At 43.9% G+C, this 19,495-nt stretch overlaps 1 protein-coding gene across 3 annotated transcripts in view; it reads left to right on the top strand.

Annotated features, from left to right (window-relative positions):
• Positions 1 to 5,435: 5,435 nt before the first annotated feature.
• Positions 5,436 to 19,495, top strand: part of LOC139568494 (trinucleotide repeat-containing gene 6C protein-like) — a 63,127-nt gene continuing 49,067 nt past the window's right edge. For all 3 annotated transcript variants that reach the window (XM_071390351.1, XM_071390349.1, XM_071390348.1), the window contains exons 1-3: positions 5,436 to 6,266; positions 16,685 to 16,781; positions 19,374 to 19,395. In XM_071390351.1, the coding sequence (XP_071246452.1) occupies positions 16,722 to 16,781; positions 19,374 to 19,395 (82 nt within the window). In that variant the 5' untranslated portion in view covers positions 5,436 to 6,266; positions 16,685 to 16,721. The remainder of the gene's footprint in view (positions 6,267 to 16,684; positions 16,782 to 19,373; positions 19,396 to 19,495) is intronic.

Here is a 19,495-nt window from a genome sequence, read left to right as displayed (position 1 = left end):
CCACCTTTTCTAATGGAATCTTGGAGCGTATGGGGAGGTCCAATGAGGACAAAGACGTAGAGCGTGCGTGCAGACACACACACACACACTTATTTTTCCCTTCTGTTGTAAATCTGTTAGTGGTTGAATCAGTTGTCTATTCCTATAATCATAGATTTCTAAACCAGAAGCCATATTTGCATACAAAACAAATTAATCCAATCCCATTTGAAATACATCTAATAGGCTACATTTGGCTAATTTCATTGGTAGTTAGAGGAACATGGCATTCTATAAGAGTAGATATTGTTGAGTTGAACCTTAGTTGATTGACAGCTCTCCTGTCACATCCCCAGGTCATTATCATCGTTCCAGTGGCTTGCCTCTCTGCAGGTTGATGAAACAGAAACAACGCTTGTGAGCACTTCATTATTCATTTGAATCCATAAATGCAATTAATTAAGCTTAAGTGTGCAATAAATCTGATTAGCCAGTCGGTTCCCAAAACACCATAAAATCCACACAGGTCTTATTCCCTTTAATGAATTTGTGGAGAGGGCGGGGGCAAATACCCATGCATACGTTAATGTATGCACACAAACACACACAGTGCTTGACTATGACAGAAATAGGTCCCAGTACTCATTTTGGGTGCCGGTACTGTTTATATTTAGGTACAGGTGCTCCACAATAATATTCTATAACAGGAACAGGAGCTCTAGCAGTAGAAAATAAGTTGCCGATACTCTGCTCCGGTGAGCTCCTGCCCAAGTCAAGCACTGTACACACACACACACACACACACACACACACACACACACACACAAACAGAACGGTATACACACACTCACATGTACACACACACACACACACAAAACAATATGCAAAGAGCTATTCATTGGGATGAAAGATAAGCTGGGATTAATGTATGCTAATATTAAGGGGCACCACGAACAACAAAATATGCAAGGTCATCAGTAAACCTGAAGTGTAATTAATAGATGGAATTAGCAACAAAAACAATAGGGCACTTAAACTGCTTATTGATAAAAATTACACGTTGGAAATGAGAATAGAAATGGGCTTATTAAATGTGTTGACAGCAGTTGTCACAAAAATAAAGCTTGAAAAGAGTTTTTAATGATGCTGTGCGTTGGAAGAACCTTCCTTTCCTCTCTTTCGCCACTCTTTCCATTACTCCAGTCTATGCTGTTTGTATCATCCCTCATTATTTCTGAACACACTCCCTCTCTCTTCCTCCCTCCTTTCCTCTTCCACTCCTCCTTCCTTCTCCTCCCTCTCCCTGGCCAGTACTCTCTGGGGAAATTACCACAGCTCAGAAACGCTGTCCTACTGCACCGCACTGCTCCACTCTCCCCTCGGCCCATATAACACACCACCAGCACTACAATAAACACACACACACCCCTCCCTCAGTCGATACAGTCCCCTAGGCCTGCTGCTGTAACCGGCTATTCTGTAGAAGCTCTGCTTGTTGTTGTCCCCTGTATAGAAATTGAATCAGTCACCCTGTGGCCAAGGTCCACTACGCACTGCACCGGTGAACAGGCTCTGCCTCTCTCTCTCTCTCGCTCTCTATTCCAGATTCTATTCCTCTCGCTCTCTTTCACAGATTTTATTGTCCTTTCCCTCTGTTCTCTGGGTAATTCACTGTAATCTTTACAAGGTCTATAATAAAAAAGGGTCTGTCCACCTGATGGGTATGGCAATATGCTTTCTAAAGTCCCTCTTCTCACATTACAATGGTATGGCCCTCAGAGAAGATGACAGTATAGGTTATATGACAGCCCTACCACTACTACAGTAAATGACTAGTTTCATGGTTTCTGGAATGCTGAATGAATCTTATACCTGTAGCAGCATGGAATGATGTTATGATTTGTATTATTGGTGCGTGGAACGTTGATAGTCACCTCTCTATTCAATAGGGTGAAAACCGCAGAGTTGGGGACACTCAGGCTCTAGTTTGGTTGTTGTCTTTTGGTACTCCCATGTCGGAATTATCATCGCTGTTACATTTAGCATACGTCAAGTCATGCCTTTGGAAATGTCACTTTGAACGGAGCGGCAGCCACCGTCTGCATTTTGATTACTCCTAGGCGTAATCTCCAGACTGGAGGATTCAGGATTCATGATCAATACCAAAAACCTGGCCTAGCATCTATCATTCTGCACCAGACAGGGAACCAGTGATGGGTTCCTTGTCTACTGCATTAGTTAAAAAAAGAAATTATACTTTATTTATTTATTTATTTAACTAGGCAAGTCAGTTAAGAGCAAGTTCTTATTTACAATGACGGCCTAGGAACAGTGGGTTAACTGCCTTGTTCAGGGGCAGAATGACAGATTTTTACCTTGTCAGCTCGGGATTTGATTTAGCAACTTTTCGGTTACTGGCCCAATGCACTAACCACTAGGCTACCTGCCGACCCAAAATACTAAGTAGTGCACTATATAGGGAATAGGGTGCCATTTGGGGTCAAAAGTAGTGCACTATATAGGGAATAGCGTGCCATTTCGTGTCAAAAGTAGTGCACTACTTAGGGAATAGGGTGCCATTTTCAGAGGTAATGACAAGGGAGGGAGTGTAAACAAAGATCCACTTTTTGGCTCGTCGTTCAGTGAATTGTTTGGCTTTTCACCCGGTCATATTTATTTTGTTAATTCCTAATTCCACAAGATAAGGCAATTAACTGAAAATTGGGAGAGGGGCTTTCGTGTCGTGAGAACTGATAAATTGTAGACTTTTGGCTGGATTGTCATTTATATGTACTTTTCTTCTGACCTGGTTCAAGATCTGTTTCTGCAGTCTTGACAGCTTGAATGTTTAGCTCTCCAATGACCATAGGAGATGGCAAGACAGCACAAACAGATCTGGGACCAGGCTAGTATTCTTCATCATCATAACACATGGAATATCTCAGTCTGTTTCTTAAAGAAATGCCAAACCTATTGAGATTTGCTTTGTACAATTGGTTCCTGATTGTGTCTGTCTCAGTTTTGACTGTCTAGAAATGTTTCAGAAGGGAGTGATACTTCCCCTCATGGCAAGCATGTTTAAAGTATAACATTTTTTAAATGTTCAACTGTAGCGAAAGCACATGCATCAAATATACATGTAACCACAATAGTGTGTGTGCGCAGATATACAGTAACTTGTGTGTGGGAGTGTCTCTCTGCTAGCAAGATCTCACGGCAGGCAAGAAATTAAAACCTTCTGTGGAACGCACTCATGATTGAACTGGAATTAAAACAAAAGACATGAGCACAGGGTGCTTAAATGAAGAAAAGAAAGAAAGGGAAAGAAAGAAAGAAAGACGGAGGAGAGGAGTATCCCAGGAGAGCAGAAGAGAGGAGAAAGTGAGTGATTGCCAGCGCCGCAGTCCGTCCGCCTCGCTTCATGTCTGGATTTCCTCTTAACAGAATATCAACCAGACCTTTCTCATTGCCGCCCCTCCATCAGACGGCTAGCTTAAATGTGAAAGCAATTAGGGAAATTGGCCCAAGTCAAAGAATCATCTGAGACACCTAAAAAATAAAATGCGGCACTGATTAAATATCGTCCCGAATGGCACCCTATTCCCTATGTAGTGCACTACTTTTGACTGGCTCTGGTCAAAAGTAGTGCACTATGTAGGGAAAAGGGTGCCATTTAGGATGTAAACTCAGAATAGATGTCAGTTGTTTACCCTTTTGTTCTTCTCTGCATTCACGTCCAGCTACTTGCCACTCACTGTTAAAGTGGGAGATGTGATGGTGTCCTACGTGGGGGCATAGATCTCCATCTCTCTTTTTAAAGTGCACTAATGACTTTGTGGTGAGAGTTCTGCAAACGTGGATGTTAGTTCTGCATTAGCCTGCCTGGATGGCAGGCTTGCTCTGATGCTGGCAAGTGCTTGCAAAATGCACTCTACGAAAGTGCAGTATTGTAATGTGAATAACCTCACACCTACCTACAGTATATACAGTGACCTCAAAGTATTGGGACAGTGACACATACCCCTCCAAAATGCTAACCTCCCCTGTTATTGTAATGGTGAAAGGTTAGCATGTCTTGGGGGTAGGATATTTGTGCGTCTAATTTTCTCACTCATCATTATTCACAATTAATTCAGGATTCATGGTAGCATCCACATTATCATGGTAGAAATCACATTAATGTAGAAGTGTTTAGAAACATATTATATTCTTATTTACAATAAAAGTGACTCTAAAATGACACAATACATTATTTACAATTAATTTCTACTGGGCACAAGATAATCTGAAACATAACCAAAACAAACAGCAAATGCATCCAACAAATGTGTAGTCACAAGCTTGATGTAGTCATTGCATGCTATGAATATGGGACTAAATACTTAACTTTTTACTACTTTAATACACATATAAGTGCATTTGTCCAAATACTTTTGGTCCCCAAAAATGGGGGGGACTATGTACAAAAAGGGTTATAATTTCTAAACTGTTCACCCAATATGGATGAACATACACTCAAATGAAAGTTAGCAGTCTGCACTTTAACCTCATAGTTTTACTTTTGGAGCTCACTGTGTGTGGCAGTATTACAAGTTTGTTATCACATGAAAACTCCAAGGAATGCAGCCTTCTCTGCTCACCTCCCTTAACCCCCAAGTTTAAACAGCTGCTTTTCCCATTCAGCTAGAGTTGGCTTTCGCAATAGCTTTGGGCAGCTTGCCTTGAATAGGAAGAAACTTTTTCTGAGCTCTGGCTTTCTCATTGACAGTCTCTGCTGTGATCTATGGGGCTGTGCAGTCTAGTCTAGGCTGTTCTCACTGGTCAGTTCTCCCCTTTGTGGACCACAACTTTGACCTATTCCCACTGTGTGCATACTGCACGATGCATGGTCATTTCCATAAGAAAAGAGGCATCGAGAATGAGTTGGGGCCACAATCCTTTCTTGAATCTGAGAAGCAGAACAAGGGGAATAGTCGTCCTACATCAATCAATTGTCAATTAGTCTGGAATTGAAATATGCTCCTTCTTGGTGGACTTCATGTGACTTCAAGATTTTGAGGAAGGTAATGTGATAGAATCAAGGGCCGTTGTAAAATTATTTATTCTTCTAGCATAAACTTCTAATTTGCAAACTAATCACATACTATTTCGATACATTATTGAAAGTATTTAGCCTTTTATTCACAGAACTAAATTTGTTATTTTGCATTGCCGTAAATATAAACATATTGGTGATTTACATGGCCTAACAGAAATAACCTATATGATAGTCAATACCACATATTTACCACACATATGCAACTGAATAGTGCCCAAGGTAGGCTGCAAATAAAACATGCACAATTTTATCAGCCTCTATATCTGCCTGTCCATCATTTATTATAGTGAGCAAATCAGACTGCCATTGTCAAGGGTACGACGGGGCGGGATCATGCTGTGTTGTTAGTGGGAGATCACGTGGATTGGCTGCTTGGGCATGGGGGCCACTTCCTACATTATTTCTGCTCAGAGGAGAGAGCGAGCGGTCTTAGTTTGAACAAAATGGCTGCAAGAACGCTGTCAACGAGAGCTCACTGAACGCATTATGACTGTCCACTCCTACATTTGGATTTTTCGAGAATGTATTTTCTTGGATTCGTTTTTCAATTTGCATTCGTAGTAGCAAGGTCGTCGGTCAGATGTTGTTGCTAACCTGCTAGCTCCTCAGCTAGCGGCCTAAACACAAAATATTTCATTTTGCACTTTAACCCAAGTCGGCTAGCTAGCTAGCAATTTTCGTCGACAATTTACTGAAATCTGCCTGTTTTCTTTAATTTACAAATGACTCCTTACAACAGTCAATGACTAATGCCAACTAGCTAACGTTAACAACTCAGCTACTTTTTGAGTCGAATTGTTTCTGTTGCTTTTTCGTTTTGCTGCTTTTTTCGATATTTTTTTCTATAACGTGATACTTTTGACGTTTATCATTGCTTTGTGTTGCGAAAATTGTCCTTTTAGTGCATCGTTGCGCTAAAATACAAAGTTCTTGCTGTGTGTTTTTCAAGTATCGATCTCGGTATTTTTGTTATGAAGCTGCTCAAACAGTTATCCAGTCAGTCAGTAAGCCCCTGCAGCACGAGAGCTGAAGGTGGCTAATGCTAGCTAACTGCGAAGACAAAATTCCTGATTTGTCATTTACGGGTATTTTTCGGAAAAGGCACAGGAGAATGCTTTTCTGCATCATTCTCTGCCATGCACCAACTTTGTATTGAAAGCTGCCAAAGCTCAACGTGTGATTACGCATGGTAAGGAATACTTTATTGATATCCAACCACAGATTGTTTGACATGCGGCGTCACACCAGCTCAAGCCACATACATTGTATTCTATTATTATGTGACTCGAGCACTAACACTACCGTTAGTGTTTTTCTACTGTTCCAGTTTTCATAGTTACATTGTTTTTATTTACTAACTTGCATTAGCTGATGATTTATAGCAATACATTATGGGAAAGGGTAACGTCAGCTATATTATTTTACTTTACAGTAAACGAGCCAAAGTCAATGATAGTAGCTAGGCTGATAAGACTTGATGCCAACAAGCTGAAACGTTAAATATAACTACAAGGGTAGCGTGCATTGCTGATCGGCTTAGTTTCACGGTTATAAATAATTATGATATCTCGTTAGTAACGTTAGCTGTTATTGACAGGGGTTGCCTTCTCTAAAACACACCATGATTTATCCATTGGTTTGGATGGAAATGCACGCGAGTTGTGTGTTAAGAATCGCAAACCAGGAGCACCAGAGGCAGGTTATATAATCTAATTAATGGTCAGTTTAGCGCGGATTGAAATGGCACTGGAATGGACTGGCTGTCCTGATTCGAGCGAATACAATTGTTGTGGGGAAAGCGCAGATTTTTTTTGGTGGGAATACTTTCCATGTCAAATAAGTCAGTTGACTGTGTCATATTCATCCTGAAATATAGGCAAAAGGCATACCCCACACACGTAATATTTGAGACGTTCATTATTCCTCTATGTTGATTCCATTCCATCAAATTGCTACAATAATCTGGACTGGACTGCACTGGGCAGTGTTTGTTTATTTGTTAGACATCACTACCCCCTTTTCATACAGTAGAGGATGGTATGAGTTGTGATTGAACTGTCGCCTTCCGTTGATTTCCCCCTACTATCCCTATGCATCCTCCCATACCAAAGTGGTGGAGTAGATCCTATAGCCTCCACCCCCCCCCATTTTATCTCAATCTTCACACACCAGTGGGGCAATAATGAAATGCATAGCGAGCGGGGATAGAGACCGGGGAGTGGGGGACATGGTGGGTATATAGAATGCTTAACGTGCTTACCGGGAGGAGTGTGACCATTTAATGTCAATCTGAAGGCTCTGGCTGCCAGTTGGTTAACGTGCTGCGGTTCTTAATCAGTTTGTGAAGATGCCGCCCCTCCACTCTGCGACGCTCTAGCCCAACTGACAGCCCCCAAACCGAACCCTACACCCCAGCAACCTTTCTCTCCCTCTGTCAGGGGGACACTCACCACCCCTGTTAAACCCCCTTGGGCATTCAAGGGGGAGTGGAGGGGATGGGAAAATTGTAAAGACGTTTTAGGGGTCTGTAAGCACTCAGTGGAAGTGAAAAGGGTCTGTGGGGGGGGGCAGCCGCTGGTGAAGGGGCGTTATGTCTGTTGCCATACTGTTTGGTGGCTTAAGGTTTCTGCATGCTTCGGTTCAGCTGGCCGAACGAGTGTGCTCGTGTACTCCCTTAAAAGACCTTGGCTTGAAAATTTAAAAAAGGCTGAAATAGTACTCTTTGTCCATCTGGAGACGCCGTAACAGTATACAGTTCCTCAAAATAGTCTGAATTAATCTAGGATAACTCAACAAATCTTTCACAAATGTTGATGATTTTGTCAAGGAGATCTTAGTCACACAATTTGACATCTAACTAAGATGTTTGGTGCAGTATTTCTCAAGTGTATTTTGAGAATATTGCACCGAACATTGTTTATGGACAACAAACACTTATTTGAAGAATCCCTACTGTTGACCAATGACCGGCGAAGGGGCGTTGACTTCGGCTCTGCGAACAGCCGGGAAAAACCCTTGCCGTAGACCAAAACGAAAAAAAGTCACAATCGTCATAATATATGCAGAAACTGTTTGGGATTGGAAGCATGCGGACACCATTGCCCTCTCCAGACAACAGCAGGTGATAGGGCAATGGGGAAGGAAGGGGCAGTCTAGGGACTGACTGGGCATGTTGTCTTAACATGAGGATATTGGCTACTTATGACGTTACTGTAACCTACAGGTGTTATTTCGACCTTCAGTTACAAAATGAATTTTTTTTCCAGGAAAAAAGCATTCTTTTATTAAACTATTTGACTTGACAATTCTGATAGATGTTATAAAACAGTGTAGAGCTGTGCTTAGGGAATGAAATATGCATGGAACTGGAGAGGGAGCTGTTTCATTACCAGACTGATTACGACACGTTTGTTTTGATTAGAGTCTTGTAAAGGAGCCGAGGGATGGCTGCCTAGCAACACTACACCAAAACCCTTTATCTCCTGTTCAGAAGGATCATTTGTTTGAAATTAGAGTGAAGGCTGCCTGAGGCGGATGTAAAAACACAAGCCGCTTTGGATTCTCCGTCGATGTCCTCAACAGCCTTGCAGACAAAACGTCATGAGCAGAGTAGGCAAATCCACGGGGTGCCATTTGCCTCAGTCTATCCATCCAGATCCCACACTGATCTCAGTCTCACCCAGGCTTCCGCTCACCGCTGCAATACTAAGCCTGGCGATTATGAGCCTTTAAAAAAAAAACACACAGGCCTGATGGATAACATGCTCTCTGTGTGCCAAGGGGTCGTCATGGCTGAGGCTGGTCAGGGACTGGCGGTAGAGGGGCGTCAACAGTGAAATCAACTTAATTCAATGAAGGCTTCTGCCAAACCCATTATCCTATAGCAGTATGGTGTTCTTTATAAGTCCCGGGGTAAAGCTTGAGCCAAACAGCTGTTGTCTGACTGGTGTAATGTAATCAAAATTAGAATGAATTGAAGATCTTTCAATGGGGTGGACGGTGGTGGCTAGTTTAGTTCCTTTCCTGCCAACACTTGTCAGTTCCTACTAAGGCAGTCTTCCTTGAAAGTAAACAAAATCAATGTCATTACTTCAAGGGGAGTCGGCCTCTTGTGTGTGAGGCCAGGAGAGGTTGAAAGTGGGAAATGGAAACCCTCCCCTCAAGGGCCCCAGTGCCATAACCGTTGCTTATGTTAACGGGGTGCGTGAGGTCGATCGGCCAGGACCCCTAATGTAGAAGGCTGTAACTAACTAACGATGGTGCAGCCTGCCTGCGCACGTCTGGTCCATGTGAGAGGGGAGGGCCTGGCAGTGGCACAGGAGTGGGGATCGGAAGGGGGAACCCAGGCAGGAACTGTGTCTGGCAGCGATCTAGGGGAATGTCCAGTCAGTTTCGAGGCTGGGACTGGTGGGGGCCTCCCTCTACCCCCTCCCTGTTATGTTGGCTAATTGGAGAGATGTGAGGAGAGGCATCATCACATGTAGAGGACAGAGAGAAGCTGGACTTACCGTACTGTTTGTCAGACTATTAGACAATGTAATGACAACTTACTTACTCTAAAAAAATCGGCAATGTTTGTTTGCAGTTATGTGGATAACTGAAGTTATATTAGGCTACATGCTGTGGGATAAGTCATGTGTGTGCTAAGGCTTTTCCAGGTCAGGTTGAGACTTTGTTTATTTTGAACATACCTGTCAAATCCCCACCTGCATCTTCATTGATGCCTGTCTGAATCAGCCCAGTGACATGAATGGCATTCATACTTGGCATAGTTTGACTGCGTAGTGTTGAGTGCTTTAGCGCACATGGCAATTGAGTATTGTTTGTTCACTTCACTTTTGAATGGCAAAATATTTCAACATTGGCTTGCATTTCCAGTTGGAGTCCATGCTTGTATTTAGCCTACATGCACGTTAGCTGTTTCTCAGCCTCTTCCAATACTTCATAGATTTCCATGAGTTGAACACAGCACTAAATGAGACACAGCTTTTGCAATAAGCTACTTATGGGGTAACTAAAGTACCTTGATAAGGTGGCCTGTTTGTCCTATTGCACATTAGCTCAATTCCCATCCATCTTGTCAGCCATGAAGGCATTAGTAAGTTCAGACCCCCCCCAGTCTGTCTCCTCGCAGCACCTTTCAAACACATCAGATCTGAGCTATATTATTTTTCCTCTTTCTCAGACTGTTGTGCTTTCTGCCTTTTTTTCTTTTGACAGATCCTGTCTCTCTGTTGTGGTTGGCAGCAATGAAAGGCAGACAGTCAATGTCAGAGCAACCTTGAGGGAATGTAGGTAACTGGCTCCATTCAGGAGACCAACTGTTTGCCTTTTTCTTCTGTCGGTTTCATTTCGTTGAGTCCTCAATGCTTTGACAGTTTTATTAGACTATAGTAGTACTGGAACAAGCCAGTCCACTGCCTAGATAGTAGATACAAGAGTCTTCCCTTTGCAGCTTTAGTTTACATTCGTCTTGGTCCTGATAAACATCTTGATGAAGTAGGAAAAACAACCTCATATCATTAACAAAAGCTGAGGTTGTTAAGGTTGCTCCAGCACTGTTGTCAACCAGCCGATGTTCCACTCTATCTTGGGTTGAAGTAGAATGACTGTCTCACAAATAGACCCACTTTTCTCTCACCTCTCTAGTGGCCTATGTGGCTTGTCAACCCAGCTGAAGTACAGGTTATCAGAGTACAGTGCTCTACTAAGAGCTTTTCTCAATTACTGGTATGGTCATGTACCTCTTCTCAGCCTAAGAAAAAAGTACTAGGGTACTTTTCCTTATTGTCGGCGTCACGGTCCACAATCCACATTTCTCTGGCAGCTTAGGCTGCTTTTAGACAGGCCTTCTGACCAATCGGATCAGCTTCGAAAAAGTTCTGATGTGAAAAGACCAATTAGTGGGGGAAAATATTAGAATTGATCTGCCTGTCTAAACACAGCCATTGACAGCCTTGTCATTTAGGCTCCCGAGTGGCGCAGCGTTCTAAGGCGTCACTACAGATCCTGGTTCGATCCCAACCGGCCGTGATCGAGAGTCCCAAAGGGCAGCGCACAATTGGCCCACGGTCGTGCGGGTTAGGGGAGGGTTTGGCCTGGGTAGGCCGTCATCGTATATAAGAATTTATTCTTAACTGACTTGTCTAGTTAAATAAATAAAAGTATAGAAACTGACGGACTCCCCGTGCCGTCTCTATACACTGCAGTATCCCCGACAGTCTAGTCCATATGCCTTTGGCACAACAGAAGCTTTTTATCAACTTAAAGTTTGAGTTCTTTACCTAATGAACTGCCAGAACATAAGTTCCCTATTGACTTGGCGAGGAAGCAGCTAGCGAAGACATTGACGTCTAATCATTTCTAAAAGGAAACTTCAAAGGAGTTTTATTCTTAGCTTTCGTTGGGCTCTCGCCGCCAGCAACCAAGAGCATGAAAACCACCCCCCTCTTTTCCATTCATTGAGTCAGCCCAGCAGCATAGTTGAGATGGCTGTTGTTCCCACTCATAAGGGCAGGCGGCATATTTCCACATGCTGATCTCCACCTGGCTTTAAAGCAGCAGGGCACTGGTGACTGGAATGAGCAGAATGCTCCAAAACTGAGATTGACACACTGTTTTTATTACTTCAGTTGGGGAATTTATAGGCGTGTTTTCATGTCCATCAGCATTAAAGCAGCAATGAGCCGTTGAAACAATAACAAAGCCAACTCCCCAACCCTGTTTCGGTAAAAAGCTGCGGGGTGGGGCTGGAGAAATGTAACCACCCTCAAATTCATAGACAGGGCTATGGATGCAAGTACTGACCATCCATGACTTCAAAGTGTATATTTTTATGCATGTTTTGAGGCTAAATAGTGTTTACATTTACTTTGTTTACAAACATTGAATTAAAACAAGCTTATTTTTGGTTCTGATGCGGTACGACAGTTAAACTAAGGGCATGAGGCATTTATAAGTTATATCTCTCAAGAATCAATGGGTACATATCATTCATTTAGAAGTTTAAGCTGGACTAAACTAAGACTCGTGCCAGAGCTGGTCAAAAGCTGTGCACTTTATAGGGAGTAGGGACTCTGGCCAAAAGCAGTGCACTATATAGGGAATGGGGTGCCAGTTCGGACACAGCCTAAGACTATGCTAGTCTCTTCAGTCTTTAATGGTGGCTGTTTAATTACTACTCTCCAGCCAGGTTGTTGGTAGCCGTCCTGGATAATGGCCGCGTGAAAGGGCTCAGGAGAGCTGTGGCTTTCCTAATGCCTGGCTGCAGGAAAGCAAAAGGAAGGGGGATGGAGACTGTGGTGGCTTCACCCCCCTCTCTTCCCTTCCTCATCCTACATGGCTTTGCTCCGGCGTTCGTGCAGTGGCGGAGTTAGCCGGAAGGGCTCCGGAGCACGCCGCAGCACTGTTTGCCTTGCGGCCATCGTGGCAACCTTGTCTCTGTCAGGGGCGTCTACTTCTGCTCTGCACACTGCCCTACAGCCTGAGCCTGACGGTCTCTCTCTCCCCCCTGCTATAGCCCCCTCTTCTCCTCAGGCTCTCCTCCTTGCTTGCTCACCCAAGGTGCGCGGATATAATTAAGCTTCTCTTTTCTCCATATCTCTTTCTCGCTTTCCTCTATCTTGCTGTGTTTTTCGTTTTTCCTCTGCTCCACAGTGAGCTTTCTCTCTCTCTCCACATATGCTCTCCTCTCTCTCTCTGCTCTCTTCTTTCCCTATCTCCCTCTCCCGACGGCTGTCGTTCTTAATTGGTGTTGCTCTGCCTGTCTTTTCATCCTCCGGTTTTCCTCTCCTCCTCCCCGGTGTGAGCAGCAGCTCCAGCATCTCTCTGTGAACACGTCTCAGACTCCCTGTGCCGCTGTGCGTCTCTCTCACACACACACACCAGTTAATCCCTCTTAACAAGCACTGCTATTTTTGTGTAGCAGGATCCTCACAGACCATATAAGTCTTTCCTCCCTGTTATGCTTTCTGTCTGCTTTGATTCTGGTCATGCAGAGTTTATATGCAGCTCACAGATGGAAGGAAACCTTTGCAATACAAGGCCTTTGAATGCTCAACTCAGCTACTATTTTTATCCATAAACAATTGTTAGACGTGTGCTATAAAGCGGCTAAACAAATCAATCTGTATATACAAAGAGTGTGTAATCCAAAAACATGGGGAAGGGCCATATACATGTATCTAGGCTATAGGTCTTCCACAGTATATAACACAGGCATATGACACTGTATATGCCTACTAGACTGGAGTGCCAGGCAGGTTCAGAGAGCGCTGCTTCACCAGAGTATGTCAGCTAGTCTCTCTCTGTGTGGAGTGCCTCTGCCAGGCAGGTGTAACTTGATCCCCAGCCAACCCAACGTGTCAGCCTGACTCTGGGGGTGAAGGTGTCAGCAGCTCAGTGGGGACACAAGGGCACAGTCACACTGCCCTGGTCATTTCCCCTAAACTGGTGCCCCCTCTGTCTGCATTGCTCTCTCTCTCTCTCTCATTCTGTCATTGGACAACTATGCTATTTGACAATCTATACTGTACATTTCTCTCTTTCTCGCTTTTCATTCTCTCACCCCCTTTTGCTTTTCTCCTTTTCTTCCCCTCTCCTCTCACCTGGCTCCCTTGAGGGTAATTAGAAGTGAGAAGCAGGGCACCATGCTCACCACCACCCCTTGCGAGTCTGTGCTCTCTCTGGAGGGAACTCCTGTGAGGAGGAACTCCTGGAGCAGACAGAGCGGTTGCTTCAGTGTCGTAGCTGGATGCAGTACTGTCTCTTGTCTTAGTCGGCACAATTATGCTGCTTTTTTGGCTCTTTTCGGGTTAGGCCCAGCTGCTAGTTAAGTCTTCAAATTGTACTGTGCTTTCTAGGATTTAGATTGAATGGCAACTACTTTGGATTTAGTGTGAGACAGTTACAACACTAAGACTCTGTTAGGGACAGAGCACTGGCACTGTGCTGTCATGTTAAATCTCTGGCTCAGACCAGACGAGTAGAACATTGACTTGAATGGGGATGCCCGTTCTATTGAATCTATTTCTATGAAGGACAGTAGTGGACATTTAGCACAATAACAATACATTATTTTCAGTTGGTCTGTGCTGCGGTGCAGAAATGGATATCTGACATGAGATTTTGGGATTTTGGGAATAGGCTAAATGTTTTATTTAACCTTTTATTTGGACAGGAAGTCATGCTGAGAACAAGGTCTCTATTACAGATGAGTCCTGTAATTACCCAAAATATAGGCTACACATCAATAAATTAGGTTTCGATTTCCGATGCTGCTCCTATGGATGATTGGGGCACAGCAGTGAACAATGGCTTGTTATGATCTTGGATACAGGACCAGTCAGGCAGTTGTACTGTACAGCGTGGTCTGTTAGATCAACCTCTACTAGCCTGCTACCAAAATAGACTGACCATCATCCTTTATCAGTTTCCTTAACCGTGTATTTTCTAGGAAATGAGGTCAATAAATAAATACGTGTGGTGTACTATTATTGTCATAACCCTTCCCCCGCTTCTCTCTCCTCTCATAAGCTAGCCCACCAGATGGGCTGTATGGGAGATCCAATGTTAACAACAGCTAGGGCGGCAGTAGGCTAGTAGTCCATCTACTGCTTCGTGACTGAGTCGGAGGCTCTCTTTTGGAAAATTCCAGCACACAAAGGGTTCTGCCGGATATTTTTATATCCCGATCCAATGTCCCCTTCCCCCTCCTTCCACCCCTTCCTATTCTGAGGGTGATTTCAACATTCTGAACAGTGCCAGCAAGCCTAACCCCCCCCCCCCCCTCCTGCTTTTTGGACGGGTGCCAAGGAATATCAGAGCAGGGGGGATGGTGGGGAGAGATGCCAGTTAGACTGACGGGGCATTGTGATTGGTCTAGGGGGTGGGTGAAGGGGGAGTGGTAGCCTATAGGGTTGTTGGATTGTTAGCGCTGTGCAGGAGCGCTGGTCTGGTTAATAGGCAGATCTGAAAGAGGAGACACTATTGAGCTCCTACTTATTACCAGGCAGAGAACCAACCGGCCTTTCTGCCTGATTAGATACTAGTGCACCACACACACAGTTCCCTCTATAATGAATAGGTGTTTGATAGTGAGTTGTACTGTCCTCCCTCAGTCATTACAGCTGTATACGTCCTCTGTCAGTATTCCTTGCTGTCAGTATTCCTTGCTGTTAAGCAGTACACTAGCTGTACTGTAGATTGACAGTTGTTAATGGCCATGCCTGCCAATTTCTTTCTCTCGCAATATCTTGTCTGTCTCCCTCTCTTGCACTCTCTCCATTTCATTTAAGGGGCTTTATTGGCATGGGGAAACATATGTTTACATTGCCAAAGCAAGTGAAATAGATAATAAACAAAAGTGAAATAAACAATAACATTTACAGTAATGTTTACAGTTCCTAAAGAATAGACATTTCAGATGTCTATATACAGTGTTGTAATGATGTACAAAAGGGAAAATTAATAAACAGGTTGTATTTACAATGGTGTTTGTTCTTCACTGGTTGCCCTTAACTTGAGGCAACAGGCCCCCCACTCTCTCTGTGTCAGAACATGGCTGTCCCTATGGACACTTCCCCCCCCCCCCCACCATTAGTCACTCTCAGCCTGCCTCTGCCTGTCACTTTGATTGACAGTTCCATTCCCCTACCAACATGCAACACACCGGGAGGCGGGCCTGTCATTACTCTCCGTTCATTATTATGATAATTCATCAATCTATTCATGTGCAGGCCCCTATGGACACTGTCTGCAGACACTTTGTCTGAGGCTGGAGGAACTCAGGTCTGCTCCTGTGTGTGTGTCAGTCACCCAGGCACTGATAAAAATGTTTGTTTATGCCCGTCCTATTGCTGAGGACAGAGCACAATGGCCGATTGTGTGTGTGAAGAGTACGGTGAGATCCCAGAGTCCCACGATAGCATGCTGGATTTGCAGTGAGAGGAACAGCCAGTCAGTTGGAAGCTGTCTAGTATTGACCACACTTGAGTTTTCCCATTGACCAGATAATAACCAGAATGTCCACTGTGAGTGGCACTTACTTAGCTGGCAACACTGACCAGATCGGAATGGCTAACCTGCATTAGCAGGCTTTAGACACACAAACACACGTACGTACACACACACAGGCTCCCCCAGTCCTCTCCTCATACCTTTAATAGTTTCCAGGAACCGTCACCAAACTTCAGCCAAAACAAATAAAGGCTTAAATAAACCACTTTCTCTCACTGGTTCTCCAGCTATCTGATCTCTCCTTTGGCTGCCTGGCAGACCATTGGAGACAGACTTTGGGAAAGGCTTTGAGTTTGTTCTTTTTTTTATCTCTTCCCCCCATTTCTCCCTCTGTCAGTTTCCGGGTGTCTCTGTTGCTCCCCCCACCCCCAATCTCTCTCTGGCCATGAAGGAAATTGCATTTAAGAAGCAACTCAATCTGTTACTTCTGAAATGCTGAATGTGCTTGGTGTCTAAAGGTCTTCTCTGGAAAAAGCTTGCTAGCTCTGACATTGACCTCTAAGCGGATGAAAGGGAAATTGTAGCGCTAGGTTACTGAACTTAGACTGCTGCTCTGCTCTGCTCTGAAAACCTCTCCCTTTCTGTTTGCAGCTGAGAGAAGCTAACAACACGAGAAGAGAACCATTTGATGGAAGAAAATAAAAATAAAAAGCAAGAAAAGACCAAGAAGGAAGCTGCTCAGAAACAGGTGAGTTGTGTTAAGTCTCTCTGTCTCTCTGTGTCTCCTCAAACCGAGTACCTCCTTCTGAAAATGTCTCCATCAGTCTACACCTTCTCCCTCCCTCTCCTTCATTCACCTCTGTTCCCCAGGTAGGTGTGTTCAGTATAGTCTCTATATGACTGAGTGTGGGAGTTCCTCCCTAGTTTAACCTCATGGATTAGCCTAGAGCCTATAACCCTGTAGGCAGCTCACTGCCAGGTGTATGGACCCTATTTAAAGACAGATTAGAGCTGGCACAGTAGCTACACACACTGCTCTGTTGGAAACACTAGCCTGGCTCTGGTAACCAAGGAGATGTTGCTGTCGCACATAGACACACGCCATTCACGCACATTCATACAATTGTACACACAGGCATATAAAAACACAATGATATGCACAAACATACACTAGAGCCCGACAGATAAATCGGTTGACCGATATTATCGGCCGATATTAGCCTCTTCACAGACATTTGTTTCGGTCTTTATGCCACAGAGAAATGCGCTGATATTATATACATAGAATGAACAAATACATTTTCAATGTTTGCCTGAAGAGGGCGCGCTAAGAGCTGCTCCTTGAACATCCTTCAGGACGTGAGAGAGTGGGCATGGTGGCTTTCCACAGCCAGCGACGGCGTATTTCAAGGAGTTAATAATCACAAGTACCCTTTACCAAGCAAGGAGCCCTGTCCTCATCGTATGCTCACTTAGCTAGCTAGCCAGCAAGGTAGTTAGCCTAGCTAGCTAGCAGTCTGTGCTACTTGTGTAGTTATTCTAGCTAGCTAGCAATCTGTGCTACTTATGTAGTTATTCTAGCTAGGAATCTGTGTTACTTATGTAGTTATTCTAGCTAGCTAGCAATCTGTGCTATTTATGTAATTATTCTAGCTAGCTAGCAATCTGTGCTACTTATGTGCAAACACTGGATTGACGCCGAAGTGAACACAGACTAATCCGTGAGACATCCGTGAACGTGTGTGACTAAAACCAGTGCGGCAAGCATTTTCCTGCTTGAACGTTTTCAGTCATCAGCGCATGCCAGTTGCAGTTGAAATATATAGCCAAATACATACATTTTGTATTGAATAACAGTATAATTCACATGGTGGTTTCAGTAAGAAAACATTTTCATAATGTACAGCTAGCGTGTGCTTTGTTGCGAGGTTGCCATAGTGTTTCTTTACTTCCCTGTTGTAAAGCACTGTAGTGAACCTACTCAATTCAAATGCTGACATCTAGTGGCGACATTAGTAACGTTCAGCCTTGTTTATTAATGTGCTTGTGGTGCTTCAGCACAAACACTTCTGCATTCTTATCCACTGACTTAAAGTTGTACCTACGGTCAACTGAACAAGTGTTTTTGTATTTACTTTTGTATTCGTAGACGATATAGTGGCTTTTTGGTGGTTATATAAACCACAAATAAAATGTTCTTTAATAATGTTAATTTTAACAAATTTGTTTTTCATTCCTCCTCCTAAAAAATAAAAAACGGAACGTATATTGGGAATCGGTGACCTTTGCCCCCCTAGTTGAAGCTCGCATCCGCTACAAGACCATGGTGCTTGCCTACGGAGCTGTGAGGGGAACGGCACCTCCGTACCTTCAGGCTCTGATCAGGCCCTACACCCAAACAAGGGCACTGCGTTCATCCACCTCTGGCCTGCTCGCCTCCCTACCTCTGAGGAAGTACAGTTCCCGCTCAGCCCAGTCAAAACTGTTCGCTGCTCTGGCACCCCAATGGTGGAACAAACTCCCTCACGACGCCAGGTCAGCGGAGTCAATCACCACCTTCCGGAGACACCTGAAACCCCACCTCTTTAAGGAATACCTAGGATAGGATAAAGTAATCCTTCTAACCCCCCCCCCCCCCTTAAAAGAGTTAGATGCACTATTGTAAAGTGGTTGTTCCACTGGATATCATAAGGTGAATGCACCAATTTGTAAGTCGCTCTGGATAAGAGCGTCTGCTAAATGACTTAAATGTAAATGTAGTATCGGACCCAAAAATCCCATATTGATCGGGTTGCTAACACACACATTTGCACTCACAGATAGATTAGACAGCCTGTAATTATCACTTCCACTAGCCAGCAGCCGTGCCAAGGCACTTTATAGCAGGCGTCTTCCCAGGTGGGGCTGTTTTGGTCTTGAAGACTGAGGCGTTTTACCTTGCAGGTCTAGTCAGGTCCACATAGCCTACTGCCAGTTGTATGTCTCAATCTCAGATCCCTACATTTTCAACTCATTTCAATCGGATTTTCATTTGAGATATTTAGCCATTCGTTGTCTGAATATGTGATTGTGGGCTGCATCCAATTTGGCAGCCTGCAATGTAATGAAGATCTACTGGGAAGATAATTTCTCATGTTTACTTTGATTATGAGTTTAACAGTTTCCTTTCCTGTTGTGTAAAAGTACACACGTTCCTTTCTGTAATGCGCTAATGTTTTAGTTAATGACAAACTTTTATGACATGCCGTTTTGCTAGCTCCACATTAATCATTGAACAAAAACAACACGTTTACAGCTGTTGACTTCTCTCTCTGTGTCTATCTCCCTGTGTGTCTTCTAGGCTGCTGACCTGAAAACCAAAGGTGAGTGGAATGACTAACTGCCGCTCATAGCCGCACTTTTTTTTTTTTTTATACCTGAAAATGATTGACACACACGGCCCTGATCAGCTCTGATTAAGGG

Source organism: Salvelinus alpinus, chromosome 2 (genome assembly GCF_045679555.1).
Source record: "Salvelinus alpinus chromosome 2, SLU_Salpinus.1, whole genome shotgun sequence".
NCBI lineage: Eukaryota > Metazoa > Chordata > Actinopteri > Salmoniformes > Salmonidae > Salvelinus > Salvelinus alpinus.
Note: the sequence above shows the minus strand (reverse complement) of the source record. Positions and strands in the feature narration are given on the sequence as shown.